This window comes from Schistocerca gregaria, chromosome X (assembly GCF_023897955.1).
Source record: "Schistocerca gregaria isolate iqSchGreg1 chromosome X, iqSchGreg1.2, whole genome shotgun sequence".
Lineage (NCBI taxonomy): Eukaryota > Metazoa > Arthropoda > Insecta > Orthoptera > Acrididae > Schistocerca > Schistocerca gregaria.
Genome location: NC_064931.1, coordinates 19,228,717 through 19,246,513, shown reverse-complemented (window position 1 = coordinate 19,246,513; position 17,797 = coordinate 19,228,717). Strand labels below are relative to the sequence as shown.

At 42.8% G+C, this 17,797-nt stretch overlaps 1 protein-coding gene across 7 annotated transcripts in view; it reads right to left on the bottom strand.

Moving 5' to 3' along the window:
- LOC126297555 (protein Malvolio) overlaps window positions 1-17,797 on the bottom strand; it is a 330,588-nt gene that overhangs the window by 65,970 nt on the left and 246,821 nt on the right. For all 7 annotated transcript variants that reach the window (XR_007552543.1, XM_049988485.1, XM_049988486.1 and 4 more), the window contains 2 exons: window positions 12,383-12,430; window positions 7,159-7,317 (listed from right to left, as the gene is read on the bottom strand). Coding sequence is in view for 6 of the 7 variants with exons in the window: in XM_049988485.1 (XP_049844442.1) it covers window positions 7,159-7,317; window positions 12,383-12,430 (207 nt within the window). In the remaining variant the exon portion in view is untranslated. The remainder of the gene's footprint in view (window positions 1-7,158; window positions 7,318-12,382; window positions 12,431-17,797) is intronic.

Sequence of the window (17,797 nt, the reverse complement as noted above, 5' to 3'; positions counted from 1 at the left end):
GGGCCACATACTGGTCTGTGTTGTCTGGCAGAGCATACTGAGGAAAGTGAGTTTTGAGGAGAAATTCCAGTGTCTCATGTGCTGTCTTTGTATATTCCCCATCCTCTTTCCTCAACATCCCTCCTGGATTGGTTGGTATTCTAGTGAGAATCTTGTGAAGTCTGGCTTGTGCAGCCGTGCCCTCCACTTCCTCACAGAATGCCTTCTAGGATGCCTCCTTTTCTTGTCTGATTGCAAGATTGTACTTGACAAGGGCCTCACGATATTTAGCCCATTGTCCTTTATGTCTCGCAATATTAAACAGTCTCTATACCTGTTTTCTTTGCATTTCCAGTTTGTTATTCCACCAAGGGACACTTCTATTTGTGCATTTCCTGGTGATTGTGCAGTTCCTGCAGTTTCCCTTCAAAAACAAATAAACTGTGAAAGAAAATTATACTTATTTTCTGTAAATTCTATGAATCATTTTCAATAACTGAACTTCACACACACACTAATGAGCTAGAAACAACATAAGTACAGTAGTGGTGGTGGATATGGTGTTATGGGCGCTCAATAGTGTAGTCTTTAGCACCCGAACAGAAACAACGGACAAGTGTCACTAAAATGCAGCAAGTGCAAAAATAGGACTAAAATTAATGGTGAAAGGCTACATAGGCAGTTTGCATGTCAACAGTTGCAAAGTGGAATGCAGCACATAAAGAGGATAACTGCAAGAGAACGTAGGGGAAAGGGTTAAAATGAAACACAAAGCACATGTTTGGAACTGGCCTATTACAAGTATAAAAAGGAGTGGTAAGCCACTCGGCAACACTCTAAACATTCCAACCTAAAATTTTAGGTTGAAGCCCAGAAACATCACAGTACCTTAAAACTTTCTTGACACTCGCCTCATCATTGGCTAAAATCGAGGGCAGATCCCCACTAATATTAACTTCCGCCCTGACAGAATGATATAAATCACACTCAACTAAAATGTGGCGTACAGTGATTCGTACGCCACAGGCATCACACAGTGGGGGTTCCTCTCGCCGTAGTAAGAAGGCATGCGTAAGAGGACAGTGCCCTATGCGAAGACGTGTAAGGGTCACTTCGTCACGCCTAGGTGACCGGCAGGAGGAACACCATGGCTGGATGGTGGGTTTCACCAACCGCAGCTTATTTTCCCTCACCGCCAGCCATTCCTCCTCCCACAATTGCATATACTTCCGCCGCAGCACAGAAACAACACCTTGCAAAGGAATAGAACACTGTGTCACCTCTGGTAATCCGCAGGCGTCCTTGGCAGATCTATCAGCTTGTTCATTTCCCCGTATGCCCACATGCCGTGGCACCCAGCAAAAGGACACTTGCTTGCCCTGTCGTTGGAGGATGTACAGTTGGCCATAAATCAGCTGTTCCAACTTCTCCGCTGGGTACAGGTTCTGCAGTGACTGTAATGCGCTCAGTGAGTCAGAGCAAATTAGGAAGTTTTTGCCCTGAGTACACCGTATCTGCTACAATGCCTTCAGAACTGCATGAAGTTCTGCGGAAAAAACAGTGTATTCCTGGGGAAGGCGAATCCTGATGACACGTTCGGGGAACACTACTGAGCAGCCAAGAAAATCCCCCTGTTGCGATCCATCAGTGTATACTATTTTAAAATCATGATGCCTATCTAAAATGTTAAAAAATAAAGATTTGAAAGTAAAATCTGATGTACTGTCTTTCTTAAAATTTGCCAAATCTAAAATCAGTCTGGGCCTCTGGAGGAGCCAAGGTGGGTATCTGCTTCAACCTCGACATGAAACATTAAAACCGGCCACACGCATCTCTAAAATGCAATCCTTTGCACGAATCCCATAGGGCCTTGTTGCTCGTTGCCGGTTGCGAAAAAGCCTTTCCAGTGGAGGCCGAGCAACAGTGTGGTATGCAGGCGTGTATGATGTGGATAATGTTTGATAGGCCTGGCACACCATTAGTAGACGCCGCCGGAGGTGAAGTGGCGGCTCACCTGCCTCTGCACACAGGCTCAGTATGGGGCTCGTTCTGAATGCCCCAATGGCCAACCGAATCCCCTCATGGTGCACCACATCCAACAGCTTCAAATAAGTGGGTCTTGCAGACCCATACACCGTGCATCCATAATCAAGCTGGGATCGCACGAAGGCTCTGTAAAACCGGAGCAGACAAGTCCTGTCTGCTCCCCATGTGAGGTGACAGACATTTTAAAACAGACAGCACCTTAAAGAGACCATTTTTTCAGTTCCTTAATGTGTGGCAGCCACATAAGCTTAGAATCAAAAGTGAGGCCCAGAAACTTCACCGTGTCTTTAAAATTCAGAACGGTGTTCCTCATCCTCAACTCAGGCAAGTCAAAAATGGAATGAGAACGGTTAAAAAGAACACACACTGACTTATCAGTTGAAAACTGAAAACCACTCTTCTGTGCCCATTCATCCAAACGTCGGAGAGTGAGTTGCAACTGACGAGTCATCGTTGCAAGGCTTGAAGAAGAGCAAAATACAGAAAAACCGTCCACAAACAAGGAACACTGCACAGGACTTTTCACAACAGACGTAATACTACTGATAGCAATAGCAAAGACCGTCACACTTAAAACACTACCTTGAGGGACACTCTTGTTCAAAGTGACTAGACAGTACGTCTCCGACTCGGTACCGAAAATAACATGGTGACAGGAAGGACCGAATAAAATGCGGAAGACATCCACAAAAACCCCATTCGTGGAGCTGCCTGATGATAAGATGCCTCCAAGTAGTGTTGTATGCCTTTTCAATGTCAAAAAATATTCCCAACACGTGATCCTGGCGCAGGAAAGCCTGTTGTATGGCCGCCTCCAGGAGGGCCAGGTTATCAAAGGTGGAGCGATACCTCCTGAACCCACACTGAAAGCAACTAAGGAGTTGTGTGGATTCTAACATCTAGATAAGGCGGCGGTTGACCATCCGCTCCAAGGTCTTTCCCACGCAGCTAGTGAGGGCAGCACTACAGTAACTACCCGGGCACGTGTGGTCTTTCCCAGGTTTTAAAAGAGGAATTAAAATTGCTTCACGCCATGAGTCAGGGAAATGACCGGACATCCAAACTAGATTAAAAAATCAGAGGAGGATTTCTTTATTTCTCCCTGTGAGGTGCCGCAGCATGCTATAGTGGATTCTATCCTGGCCAGGGGATGTATCACGAGCCCCACACAATGCAGAATCCAGTTCCCACATGGAAAATGGGCAGTTTTACTCTTCTGCATTGGGTGAACGGAAGTCAAAACTGCTCCTCTCAGCAGCCACTCTGTGGGGCTCGAAAGCTGGATTCTGACTGGCAGTTGCAGTAATAGCTGCAAAATGAGCCGCCATAGACTGGGCAATATCTTTTGGGGTTGTGTGGAGAGTACCATTCCACATTATAGCAGCCATAGGGCATCTCCCACCTCTCCCAGAAATCCTCCTGATGGTCTCCCATACAATGGAACTTCGTGTAGAACGATTAATGGTGTTAAGGAACTGCTGCCACGACCTCTTCTTGCTCTCTCATATAATGCGACGACACTTTGCCCTCGCCACCTGAAAAGCTGCAAGGTTCTCTACAGTTGGCTGGCATTTGAACCTATGCAGAGCTGCCCGCCTAGCCCTGATTGCACAGCGGCATTTGTCGCTTCACCAAGGAACAGGCTGCCGCTTCGGTTGTCCCGTGGACTGTGGGATTGGCGCGGTGGATCACTTCAGTAATATGATCCACCCATTCCTTGACACTGACCCGATGTTCAAACTGGGCGAGTTGACTATACAGTGCCCAGTTGGCTCTACCGAGCACCCATCAAGGCGGTTTCCTTTCCGGTTCCACTGCATGTGGCAGGTGAATCCGGATGGGGAAGTGATCGCTGCCGTGTAAATCATCAACCACTTCCCATGCAGCAGTGTGGGCGATGGCTGGAGAGCAAAGCGATAGATCAATGGCAGAGAACGACCCAGTTGCAATGCAAAAATGCGTGCTTTGACCTGTATTTAGCAAATGGGCACTGGTAGACAGAAGAAGCATCTCAATTGCTCCACCCCTGGGGCAAGTACTCACAGAGCCCCAAAGCATATTGTGTGTATTAAAATCACCACAGACGATGAAGGGATGGGGGAGCTGTGTAAGAAGATCACTGAAAGCCTCTTCGTCAAGCACATCATGTGAGGGCATACTGTTAGCATATGGCGCACACGTACTAATATTGCAACTGCCTGTAAATCCGTCGTGAGGGAGAGAGGCGAGGAGTGGTAGTCGGTGTTGACGAAGATACCTACTCTTCCTCAAGCTCTCTGTCCACTCAGGTCGTCCTTTCTGTGGAGGACATAACCACGTAGCTCTGGGGTGTATGTTTCACTGAAATTTGTCTCTTGCAGACATGCACACATAGGTCCATCCTGAATCAATAGACGTAGTTCTCCAAATGTGTCCTGAACCCTTGCAGGTTCCATTGTAGTATGGGAGCCATCATGGTGGTTGTATTTTCTGCCTCTCTTTCCGCCGAGGTGGAGAGACTGCAGCGGGTGGAGGCTCGGGGGCGAGATGATTGCCCCATATTCTCAGACTCCATCAGCTCTGGGGAAGAGTCTGATGAAGCGTCTAGCGGGACCACATTAACATGATCCGAGGATTTACCAGCCGATTTAATCTGTTGGTGCTGCTTCACATGTGCTTTCCTTTGTTTAGAGGGCTTTGCTGGAACCGGAGCTGGGGTGTTTATGACCATGCTGGGCTTTGGAACAGCCTCAGCAATCGGAGATGCCTGGGGCTCTTCAATGTTAGCTACTGTACCTTTCTCTGCTGTTCTAGGAGGGGCTACAGGCTCTGATACAGTTGCTGCCTTGCAAGTGCACTGACATGTGCACGTGTTCGTGCCAACACTAACAACCTCCGTCTGTGTAGATGCATCGACCTTTGGAGGCGGCTTCTGAACAATGGAAGCAAAAGACGTAACAAATGTGGTGGGCTGCATGGCCTTAAAGATCTTTTTGGCTTCACTGTAGGGGATACGCTTAATTGTTTTTATTTCTTGTATTTTACGTTCCTCTAGGAAGATTCTACAGTCCCTACTCCAAACAGGGTGGCTTTCAGAACAGTTTATACATCTGACAGGAGACGAACAGTCAATTCCGTCATGGGCAGCCTTACTACAGTTGCCACACATCGCTTCTCCTTTACACCCTAGAGTTGTATGCCCAAAACGCTGGCACTTAAAACAGCGCATTGGGTTTGGGACATACGACCAGACGTTTAGGCAAAGAAATCCTGCCTTGACGTTTTCTAGGAGTTTGGGGGTATTGAAAGTAAGAATGATGGAGTCTGATTTCACCAGGTTCCCATCCACCCTTTTCAAGATGTTCTGAATGTCAACAATTCCCTCCTGAGCCCACTCACTCTTTAATTCTTCTACAGGAATGTCAATGAGATCCCTAAAGGTAACAACACCCTTACTGGAGTTCAGGGTGCTGTGAAGTTCTGTATCGACAGTGTATTCCCCCAAGCTTTTAGCTGTTTGAAGGTTAACTGCTTGCTGAGCAGTTGATGTTTCAACAAGTAGTGTCCCATTCCGTAAACGCTTCACTGATTTTAAGGTTCCAGCTATTCCTTCTAGACCCTTTTGGATATAGAATGGCGAAACCTTTTCAAAGGAACCCTCTTTCGTTTTTATAATTAAAAACACACTCTGGTTTTCAGTATGTGCTCTGTTACTCTGAACTGCTGTACGTTTGCTGACGCCGGAGTCAGGAGGACTGGCTAACTTAGCCCTCTTGTTGGATTGGGTGGTAGTGCCTACCAGCGGTCCACCCATCCCACTGGCCAGCGAAAAATTAGGAGGAGGAAAAGAGGAAGAATTCGTGGCATTCATGGTCGTCCCACGAGCAGCTAGGGAAACTTACGTCCATCCAGACAGAGCCCCACATGCCTGAATAAGCCTTGTACAACTGAGGTGCAGCAGGTTCCCCAGAGGTTTCCCGCTAGCGACTGTTCCACCTCAACAGCCATGCATCTTATCGGCACGCAGCACACCTTAAGATTGAAGGTTTTTTTTATAATGGTATGTACCGTTCTCGCGATTCAGGCAACCAAGCCAAGATCCCCGGTCCCTAAGACACACAACGTTCCACCGTTGCGCCACACGGTGGTCGCTGAAGCATGCCCAGAGCTTACGGTATCAGCAGACTGGCGGCGCACACCAGTCCACAGCTCGAGAACCCCGGGTTCGCCAAGCCCGTACCCAGCAAAGAAACGCTGAGTCCCCTGAGGGGATAAGTACAGTAGTGAGCTACTTCTCCTACTACACATATCCCTCTTACGGTTTGGGCAGTGCTATTTCTGATCTTCATGAACAGTGATAGTGGTTTCCACGAGGGCATCCTGAAAAGTAATGCCTCCAAGTTTTGTATGTGAGAACTCTTAAAGCTTTTCAAATAAGATGAACATTATTAACATCTATCTCTTTATTCATAATGTCTACACATTTTGAGCCCTCTTCCACTAGAGGACTCCAATATGTAGCATATAACAGGGCAGTGTGCAACTTAACTATGTCGATGCGTAAGAAATACCGTGCTGCAATCTAGTTTCAACTTCAAACAGTTTGTCCATGCATGGAGCAGAATATCACTGACTTTTTTTTTTTTACTTGAAAAGCTTTAAGATTTTTCACGTAAAAATTCACCTCACATTACACCAGTAGCTCTTTCTTACACTAGGGGATAAACTTACAAGTCATTTGTCCAAAAGGTGGAGACATTGTTTTGTTTTTGTCCAGAGTGTAACTTTGTATTTAGGTAAACTGGAAGTCCAGTGCATTATTTACCTAAACAGATGATTAAAAGTGTACATTACATATACAAATTGTTGGATGATTTTGCACATATATTCTTTTCAGTCTGTCACTTTTTTTTGCTACATTTTGATAATGAGATTGCAGCAATAGCAACGTAATTCAGTTCTATGTTCAGTACCAGCCGAATGAAAATTATTTGCTACATGTAAATCAGATTCCTAATTTTGCACCTCATACATTTCAAAAGTGTTTCATTATGATGTCACTGTGAACACAATAAAACCTGAAGAAAATTATTAAAGTTAATGCAGTTGTGTTAAACAAAAATATTAAATTTATAAAAATGTAGCAAGATATACCTCCATTGCAAACTGTCCTGCATATGTTCCAGTCATAGTACTCGACTGCCCAGCTGCTAAAATGCCAACTGCCCATATATACATTGTTGCTATGCCAAAATAACACCCCAAGAAGACTCCAGCTTTATAAATATCAGCATCTACCAATTGAGTGTTGTTCTACTGGAAAAAAGCAAAAAACTTATCAATAAAACAAAATGTCAAATTTAAACAGTAAAACAGATGAAAACAGGGAAGTAAATTATGCTGCAATATAGTGATGCAAGACATAAGGATCATTATGTGGCAAATTAAAGAGATGGAGATTGATGAAAGGACAAAAACTCCTTACCCACCCTTTTAGCCATTTGACCACAGTTTTGTTTGCTGTCACACTATGACGCATATAGTAGTATTATAATCCCATAACAGAGCTCTTTTGTAGCTCACTGTTTTACTAATGGTCTTCATAACAGCACTGTACTTGCACAGGTAGATGACACTGTATGCAAGTTTGTGAAATGAAGCCCACAGGTGCAAATATTATCTAATCAGTTATAGACTGTACACTGTACATACAAAAGTATAAGCTGACAGAATTTACCCCCTTGTTCTTTTTTTCTTTAACAGTGATGATAATCATCTTTATTTGTCGATAATAACTTTACAGTCTTGAATAACGTAATTTTTCATACACTTTCATTAATGATATCACATCATAAATACAAGTAAGATCTACGAAGAGCAGCACATTAGATACTTTGTATAAATATTTATCACCACTGATATACTGCAACTGAAAATACAGAAAAATAGTAACAGAGATAATGGAGTTCAGAAAGCTTTAAGTGGGTATAAACATCTCTTAATGAACTACTGTTTGAAAATGCCCATAAAGAAGTGTACTTGGAGTTCCTTTATACCAATTGGCAACATGTTATAGAACTGTCTTCCAGCAGAATTGATACAGAATTGTCTTCCACAAGCAAGTGGGCTGTGAGCTGTAGCACTGTATCTCTTATTATTCAATATCCTATGGCAATCTTCTCCAGTATGTGTATTGTAATAATGGATGTGTGTATACATTATGCTCTTTCTACATTCTCTTTTACCATCCTAATTGTTTTAAGAACATACAAAGAGTACACACACAGTAAATTATAATTGATGAAACAGTCTACTGGATTGACATCTACTTATATCAGCAGTTATTTTAACAACTCTGTTTTGAAGCCTGAATATCCTATCTATGTAGACTGTGCCGCATCCCAAATTTCAATCCCATAATTGATCATTTGTATGGATTAGTCCATAGCAGATTTTTATAGAACAGGAGGAGGGGTTGTAACAAGTAACTGTTGCAACTAATCTTTTCCAGATGTAGCTGGTACGCACTGCCACGTAAGATGTTCATCAATCACAATGCCTAGATATTTATTTTTATCAGATGTTTCAAATTTAGACAGTGGTTGGTCGGTTGGATTAAAAGAGGTAGAAAGGGACCAAACTACGAGGTCATCAGTTCCTTGCTCCGAATAAAACAATGCCACAAGTGTGAGAATAAAACAAACAAGATTGACAACTCAAAGCGGAATGAAAGAAAAAATCACAAGAACGATGAAGGGCGACAAACATGTGAATGGACAAAAGGGGACAAGAAAACCATAGAAATGAAAAAAATTGGATGAAGAGATTAAAACAACAAAGAAGATTACCATGGCTGGCTGACCATGAGAATAAAAAGAAGAAGCCAGTCACTCTGCAACACATTAAAACCTGCAGCCTAGAAGCACTAGGTTGGAGGACACAGAGGGACAAAGGACATGTGGTAAAACTTAGATCAAATGATAAAACCCACCCTCACGAATAAAACTTAAAACTAAATCAGCCGATGAGGTGTCGTCAGGTAAAATCAGCGGAAACAAGTCCGGTAACCCAAGATTTCATCACTGGGCAGTCAAAGTGAGACAGTGCACCAGAATATGGGCCACTGTCAACCGGGCACTGCACCGACACTCAGGCGGGTCTTCACAGTGCAGGAGGTAACCGTGGGTCACCAAAGTGTGGCCAATGCGGAGTTGGCAGAGGACAACTGATTCCCTGTGAGAAGCTCGCATGGAAGTCTTCCACACATTCGTAGTCTCCTTAATGACACACAGTTTGTTGTGTGTAGTGTTATGCCATTCCGACTCCCAAAGCCTAAAAACCCTACGGCACAAGTCAGAACCCAAGTCAGGTTAAGAGATGCCCAATTCCAGAAGCAGTTTCCGTGTAGCCTGTTTGCCAATATATTCTGGGGGTACACACTAACACCACTGAATGACCAGACCATTCCAAGGCATTGATCGATTCCTGGATGGACGTTACCAAATGATGGTGAGGGTAGCACTGGTGGATATCTTGTAAGCTGCTCAAGAAGCCAGTATACAGAAGAAACAATTCCCCAGGGCATGAAGTGCGAGAGAGATGTCCACCAGCTCTGCAGTGAATACACTGCAAATATCAGGCAAGGAATGCTGCTCAAAATGTCCTCTGTGGACGTAGGTGAAGTCAACATGACCATCAGCCATCAAGCCATCAGTGTAAACCACTTCAGAATCCCGGAACATGTCAAGAATCTAGAGGAAGTGACAGCGGAGAGTGGCAGGAGTAACCGAGTCCTTAGGGTCATGTGAAACGTCCAGATGAATCTGCGGCCTAGGTGTACACTATGGAGGTGTATGTGGACGGACCTGGATGGGAGGTGGTAAAGGGAAGGACTCCAGTTCAGACAGAAGCGACTGCATGCGAACCACAATAGTTAGCCCTGATATGGGCCGCTGATGTGGGAGATGAACTGCTGCGGGTGGAAAAAGGAGGCGGTAATTTGGATGCTCAGGAGAACGTGCAATGTAACTGGCAAGCAGTTTTACACATCGGATCTGCAATGGAGGGACTCCAGCTCCCACCAGGACACTGGTCACTGGACTGGTTATAAAAGCTCCCGTCACCAAGCGAACGCCACAGTGGTGCACTGGGTCTAGCACACGCAACACTGAGGGTGCCGCCGAACCATGAACCAGACTCCCCATAGTCAAGGTGGGATTGAACAAGGGCTTTATAGAGCTGCAGCAGAGTAGAGTGATCTGCATCCCAGTTGGTGTTGCTCAGGCAGCAGAGGGCATTTATGTGCTGCTAGCACTTCTGCTTAAGCTGGCGAAGGTGACGTAGCCAAGTCAGTCGGGTGTCAAAAACCAGTCCTAAGAATCGATATGTCTCAACTACAGTGAGTGGACCATCATGAAGTTTAAGTTCTGGTTCCGGATGAATGGTAGGTGCTGCCAGACGTACATGACACACGACTTAGCAGCCGAAAACTGGAAGTCGTGGGCGAGAGCCCATGACTGCGCATAGTGGATGGCTCCCTGTAGGCGCCGCTCAGCAACACCAGTACTGATGGAGCAGTACAAAATGCAGAAGTCATCTGCATACAGAGAGGGTGAGAAGGACGGCCCTATAGCTGCTGCTAGACCGTTAATGGCCACTAAAAATAGTGATACACTTAATACAGTGCCCTGCGGGACCCCATTCTCCTGGATATAGGGGGACCTACTGAAGGCACCAACTTGGACATGGAAAGTACGGAGAAACAGGACATTCTGGATAAAAATCTGAAGCGGGTCTCAGAGACCCCACCCGTATTTAGACAGTGATTCTAGGTTTATGTCCATCTGAGGGTGGTTATAGTTTACCAAGAACTTCATCACTACTATCTGATCCTTATTTAATGAAAATTTATTAATTATAAGACATTACATGATCAGGCCAATGTTCTCCTTATTGTTCAACACATTCCCAGGTAGCAGGTAATGTATCCTCATCGGATTTCACTGACTGAGTTTAGTGGCTATGTTAGGTCATTAATACATATAAGAAACAAGAACAGCCACAGAATACTACCCTATGAGATTACACAGTTGAGAAACTTGTATGGTTTTACTGTTAGGACCTTCCCTTTATTCTTATAATGATACATGTGAAGATCAAGACAGTGAAAACAATGTAAGTGACAGTTCAGTAAGCAACAAGCTCAATACCTACGTACTACATCTTATGAAGGAGCCCTTCTGTTTACCAAGTCAACAGATCCCACCCAATATGTGAATTCTACCTGGCTAAAGTACAAGCCATAGCAACTAGCACAACAGGATGGCTTAGCAATGTTATATATGCTCCACCAACCATTAAACATTAAATGTCTGACAAGATAAATGACAAATAAAATATGAGTCCTGTTTGCTTTTGCGTAGGCCTTGTTTCTATGGCATATGTGGAAATTTTACAAATTACAGGGTGGAGCGGTAAATTGCCTTTTTAGAATTCACATTTTGGTGACACTGTTGGCTGAATAGGGGGAGGGTGGACATGGTTTATAGTGACTGACAGGAAGTTTGTATTAAATTGTTGTTCAGTTGTGTTCTCTCCACAGGATTCTTCATGATGAACTGAATCTTCACCCGTACAAAATGTGCGCGATCCAGCAATTTTCTGTAAGGGATTATGTAACACGACGAACATCTTGTGAAGACGTGCTTGCAACCATACCCCATGACGCAAATGTGTTCTCTTCTGATGAGGCACATTTTCACCTCAGTGGGTGTGTAAACAAACAGAATATGCAGTACTGGAGTAACAGAAACACCATGCAAATTCACCATAGACCCCTCCACTGCAAACGTTTTCTGGAAGGCTTATCTCTCGGATGGGGGATCTCAATTGGGCCGCACAATCACGGACTGAGCCCTGTGCGATTTTTTTCTTTGGGTTTACCTGAAGTCAAAGGCTGAAATTGAAAGAATACCAGAAGACATGCTTGAAACAGTGCATGAGAATTTGAGAAAACACAACTGGTGCAGTATGTGGATTGTGAAGGCAGATATTTGCCAGATATACTGTTTAAACCATTTAATTAGAAACTTCCATTATTGTCTAATATGGGGAAAATAAAAATAAGTTTATAAGTGTTCATTTTTTTAATTTCATTCCCAAAGCTGTAATGTACTGTGTTCCACCCTGTATATTGAACTGATGATATATAAATGCTTGAAAACTCACAGCTTGTTCCTATTTGTCACAAGAAACAAATTTTTATCATGAGATATAGGCATTTTATACAAATAAACTGTTTAGGTCTTAAAAACAAGTTACATTTACTGTTAACTTTGGAATCTAAATTGCAAATAAGAAATAATTTAAGTCAACTTACCGGAAAAACATCATAATGTATATTGTTGCTCGACACACACTGATCATACTGTAAAGAAAAGAAAATGGCAGTTAATGGAATAATCAAAATGAGTATTTTATAAAGAAAAGCACTGGAGGAAAAAAGTTTATTGTTGTTATACTAGCAGCAAATTAAATAAGAAATTTAGACGATGATGATGATGTGTGTTTCCATGTCTATCAGTGATTAGGAGCACAAGCCACAAGATAAATGTCAGAAAAATTGTGATAAACATAATAATTTTTACAAACTTAAACCTCATTAAGATTTAAAAGAAATGTGGTAACAAGAAAAGCTTATCCGTTGGCCCACAGACTTAGATATTCACTTAAAAAATGTTTCAATTGACCAATACCTTTGACAAAGATGATTTTGCACTGATAGAATTACCAAAATACAAATGAATCTCTGGCAGAATATGCACCCCATTTAGGAGGAGGATACTTTAAAGCTTTAACTATATAGAGATGATCATGGCCTTGCTTTGTGGGATAAAATGTTCATGTCTCATTAAAGTTTTCGCTTAAGGACACAACATTAATGCCAATATCTAGCACAGGACTTACAAAAACTTCACTGTGCTATCAAAACAAAATTCCGGATGATATTCCACGCACGCAACATACGGTCAAATGTCACACCATATGACTTTCACAAGTTTTTAAAACTGAAGGAGCACCCAGATGGAATGACTTCTGCAGACAGCAAAATGTAAAAGAGGCAACTGTTAAGTAGTTGAGAAAGTGGCAGAATATATGAACAATTTTGGTATATAAAAACTTGGAGTCAAGGTTACAAAATATACTAACATTATTGCTGATAGTGTGAAAAAATACTAAAGGTCAGTACTGAACACAAAGTAAATACAGAAATACTGTACAGTCTCATTTAAATATTTCTAAAATTTTGTAAATTTCTTTCTTTCAAATGTCCACTAATCAGAAACACAGTTATCTGAATTTACTGTGTCATCTGAACAAGACACAGCCAGGACAAAAGCACCACAGGCACAAAGATACAAGCTGGTGCCTGCCATAGAGACTCGCTATTTGCACGAGTTCCACCATCACCACTGGCAGCACTGAGGATGAAGATACCGACTTCGCCTCAGCCACTTGCAAGTTAAGTACAATCCGCCAATGACTGCACAACAACGGACAAAAAACTTACTCAGAAGATAGAAGAGCAGTTCTCACCCACTTGGTTATAGATAATCATCCAGTGCTAGCTTAGACACGGAAAGTTGTTTGGTGAATGCTTAGAAGTAAACAGACAGTTGTTGTAAACTGTATTTGCTGTGTACCATGAAGTTTGCCTATGATTATTTGCACTTAGTCATTCCGGGCCTTTTTGTGTGATATTACATGCAGTGTTGCAGACTTAATCATTCAACTAGTCACAAAGATAAGTAAACCTTTTTAACAAATTTGTGTGACTTTGTTACTAATTTGTTGGAGTGTTGTAGTACCTTTGTTCTCCTATCCTGTTACCTGACCCTGCACATAGCTGTATAGTAGTGGTAGGGAGAAATTGTCTTAGGGGTGTACTGCACCAGAAGACGTTTCACAGACTCGGCCTACCGCAACATCAGTGGCAACTTGGCCTCCACAGCAATAGTGATGAGGGCTTTACAAAACTGGCAATGAGGGTTCACAAAAGAATTTCAGTCAGACAGTGACATCAATATGGAGTCCATAAATTATATTGGCAGACTGAGACAAGCAGTTGTGACACCTTGTGCTTCTAGTAACTGCCTTAAGCAAGTTTTATGAGCAGAGTTTGTGGTCTGCTACATTCTACAATGTCAGCAACACAGTGAGCTATAGACAGTCATGATGCCAACAGTAACATGCCATCAACTGTCTAATGGTGACAACAAAAGCAAGTTGGGCAATAGCAGGGTAATTATCAGATTGTTATTTATCAGCTTTGGCTTTTTGTTTTGGTCATGAATTTGATTCCAAATAGTCCTTTTCCTTTGACTGCTCATGAGAATTCAGCATGAACCGGACTGTGTGTCGATGCATTGTACCTGCACTCAATAAATTCTTGTTTGGTATCTGTTACAGACTCAGTAATGTAGAATGTTGCTCCACTGCACTCACTGGATTATGTTCAGCGACTGCTACTTACACTGGGAGCTAAGTTACAGTCTCTGCATGACTTACAGCTCTCTGATATTCCCCTTTCTAGACAATTCATAGATGCTACTCAGGGAGAACAATTGCTCAAAAAATTCCACAATCTCTGAAAAGGATGTGTGTGTTCAAAGAAGTAATATGTTTTTGGAAGGGCTCTCAGGATTATTAAAGTAGCTGACAGACACTGTTTTCCTGTAATGTATCCTCCGAAGTACACTGAGTGCCTCTGTTGCTTACTATTAATAATGTACCACTTATATATCTGCATGCTAGTTTCATCCTAAGTGCCCTGCACACCAGTCAGCTACGTAAACAGTGCCTAGAGCTATGGCCAACACTGTTGCATGCTCATTATACAACAGAAGAGGAAAATTTCAAATAATAGATTTTATTTGTCTAAAGTGTCTGGAATTGGCCTGCTGACAAACTCCACATTCACCTTCTGATTTGAATAAAGTGACCCATGATTTGAACACCACTTACAGATTAAAGAGACACTCAGTCTCTGAGCTGGAAGGTCATCATCAGCATCAGTGTTTATGGGTGGAAAATGTTGCACCAGCAGTGTTTCATCTGTCATGACATTTTCTTCACAGCTTTTGCAATCTAAATTAGAAATCTGAATCTCTTCTCATGTTCCACTGTTTTCTACTGTGAATAGACCACAACGATCCTCTCAGCATAAACAGATTCTCTACACTCCCTACTGCAACTAAATAGACTGAGAACCTGCCAACAACAATTATTAATGTCATCCAGGAACCAAGTCACCTAAGTAAAAGTAGTGTCCTTGACCCAGGTTCTTGCTACATTTTCAACTACATAACTGAGGATGTTAGTTATTAAGCTAATTATCTAAATCAACCTACTATAACTGAAATCAAGAAAGAATAATAAACATGGGATTCCACTGAGTAACAATAAAACAGAAAGAAAATATCATAAGTGGAACACAGCAGCACAGAATCAACTAAGTGAACTATATACACCATTCAATGTAACTGAAGGTCACTTTTTCAAAACCCTGTAATTATCTCCCACTGAGATGGAGGCGTTTGAAATTCAGCTCAAGTTGCCTACACGCTTCCTCTGTAATGGTGAAAAAGTGTGGCACCATGTGACATCATGCTTATGTTTGGAGATGCTTCGAACCCTGTGACGTGTGAGGTGGGTTAACGATGTCACATTGGTACCAAATTTTGTGACAATTCTGCTCGAGGCTACCGTGGACATATCAGACAATGGGAAAGTCATTAAACCCCTCTTTCCCATACTTCACCACTTCTCTTGAGGCCTCTGTGATGGAGTTCACAACTGTAACACTCAGTGTTGAAACCACACAGTTTCCTTACAGGTGGCCAAGATAAACATTTCACACACACTGTCGCTCAGAATCAATACAAAAAAGGCCTCAGAGGTTGGCATAAAGGGTATCAGTGAAACCACCCCTTCCCTTAGAGTATCGATTCCCACACATTCCACAGTGAGATAAGAAATAGGGTGATATCCTTGGCAACCTTTAACACTGCTGACATACCCTGGATGATACAATCCTCATCTAAGGACATTGTGGGCCTGCAACACTACTGAATGTGATCGGCCCCCTTGGGAGTCTAGCATGACGACAAAATTTTTGCTCTGGTGTATAGAGTGGAAGCACTAGGGACCGTTCAAAATGATTTCACGAAATTTGAATTTGATCCAAAGCAGCAAAGGGTGTTTATACTTTTTTAACCCTCCTACTCCAAGCCCTCTTGTGGCATGATCAAAGAGGAGTGTGATACTGATACATGCAAGAATAAAATGGCAAAGGGTCACTCTAGGATCCCCCAGTATGGCAACACCCTCGGTGCTACCTGTGCACCTTTATTGGGCACTTTAAAATGTCCCTATATAGAAGAGCCATTCACTGATTCCTATGCACTGGCATGGCAGGCATCCCTTTTGACACCATCAGATTTTGCATGCGACCAGCAGGCACTAGATTAGTAATGTATTGTGGCTCAGCTAAGATGTGTTGAAATGATTGCCTATCACACTGCCACCTAGGAATCAGTGACTGACTCTCACAGTACAGAGCCGTTTTCTAAGATCAACAAAGGTGCATTGGTGGCACCAAGGCTGTTGCCGAACAGGGCTGGTGGGGGTGGGGATCTCAGAGGGACACTTTGCTGTTTCATTAACATACGTGGCAACGGGCAATGTTACACATGTACCCTCCACCCCACGAGTATGTCAAAAGAGAGTGAATAGTGGGGGGTGTCAGCAGTGTCAAATGTTGTCAAGAATGTCATCCTGTTGCTCATCGCACAGTGGACTGTCATTTTTGACTGCAAAATGTGTGGGTATCAAGTCCCTAAAGAAAAAGGTGGTTTCATTGACACACTCTATGCCACCCCCTGAGAACTTTTCATGTCAATTGTGAGCAGCAGTCTATCTGAAATGTCTTCTTTGGCCACGCAAAATCATGCGATTTCAACATTGGGCATTGCTGTTCTGACCTCCATCACAGGGGGATCAAGAGAGAGGGTGAAATGTGGGTAAAAGGGAGGGGAGTGTGATGTCCTTCCCATTGTGTGACATACCCACAGCTGCCACTGGAAATGAGCAGAATTATCATGAAATTTGATGCCATTGTGGCATCGTTAACTCACCTTACACCTCACATCAAATTCTGGGCTCCAGTTTTCTTTCACACGTGTCGACACCTTTCTGTTCAAAGCAATGCTGTACCTAATGGTGATGAAAGGTGCCACACTTTTGCACCATTATAAAGGAAGGTCGTAGGCACCTTTGAGACAAATTTCAATCTTCATCACAATGAGAGAACATTAAAAAAGGTTTTGAAAAAGTGACCGTTTAATTGCATTGTGCAGTGTGTGCAAGTTTTTGCTGTGTTTTCCACTGTGGAAAAGTCATGAAAACTGTTGTATTCTGAGGGTTGTCAGAGATTATTCTGGGTACCTGCACAAATTTAACACAATATATATTTGGGGTTGGCTGAAAGCTTACTAGTTTGACAGTCTTTCTGTTGTGCTTATCTGTGACTCAGCATCTTCACTATATGGTGAGTAGCCATCTATCCTTGTCATAATATTGTCATTATTCCATCCCAGATTTTCAACAGTGCAGTTATTGCAATAGAGTAATGTATATGACATGTCTTGTTTCGCAGGTGGTCTGGCCTCTGATGAGATAGGATACGCCTGTGACAGGACTGGGGTAGGAAGAGCTGGGTGGGTGTGTTTGGCAA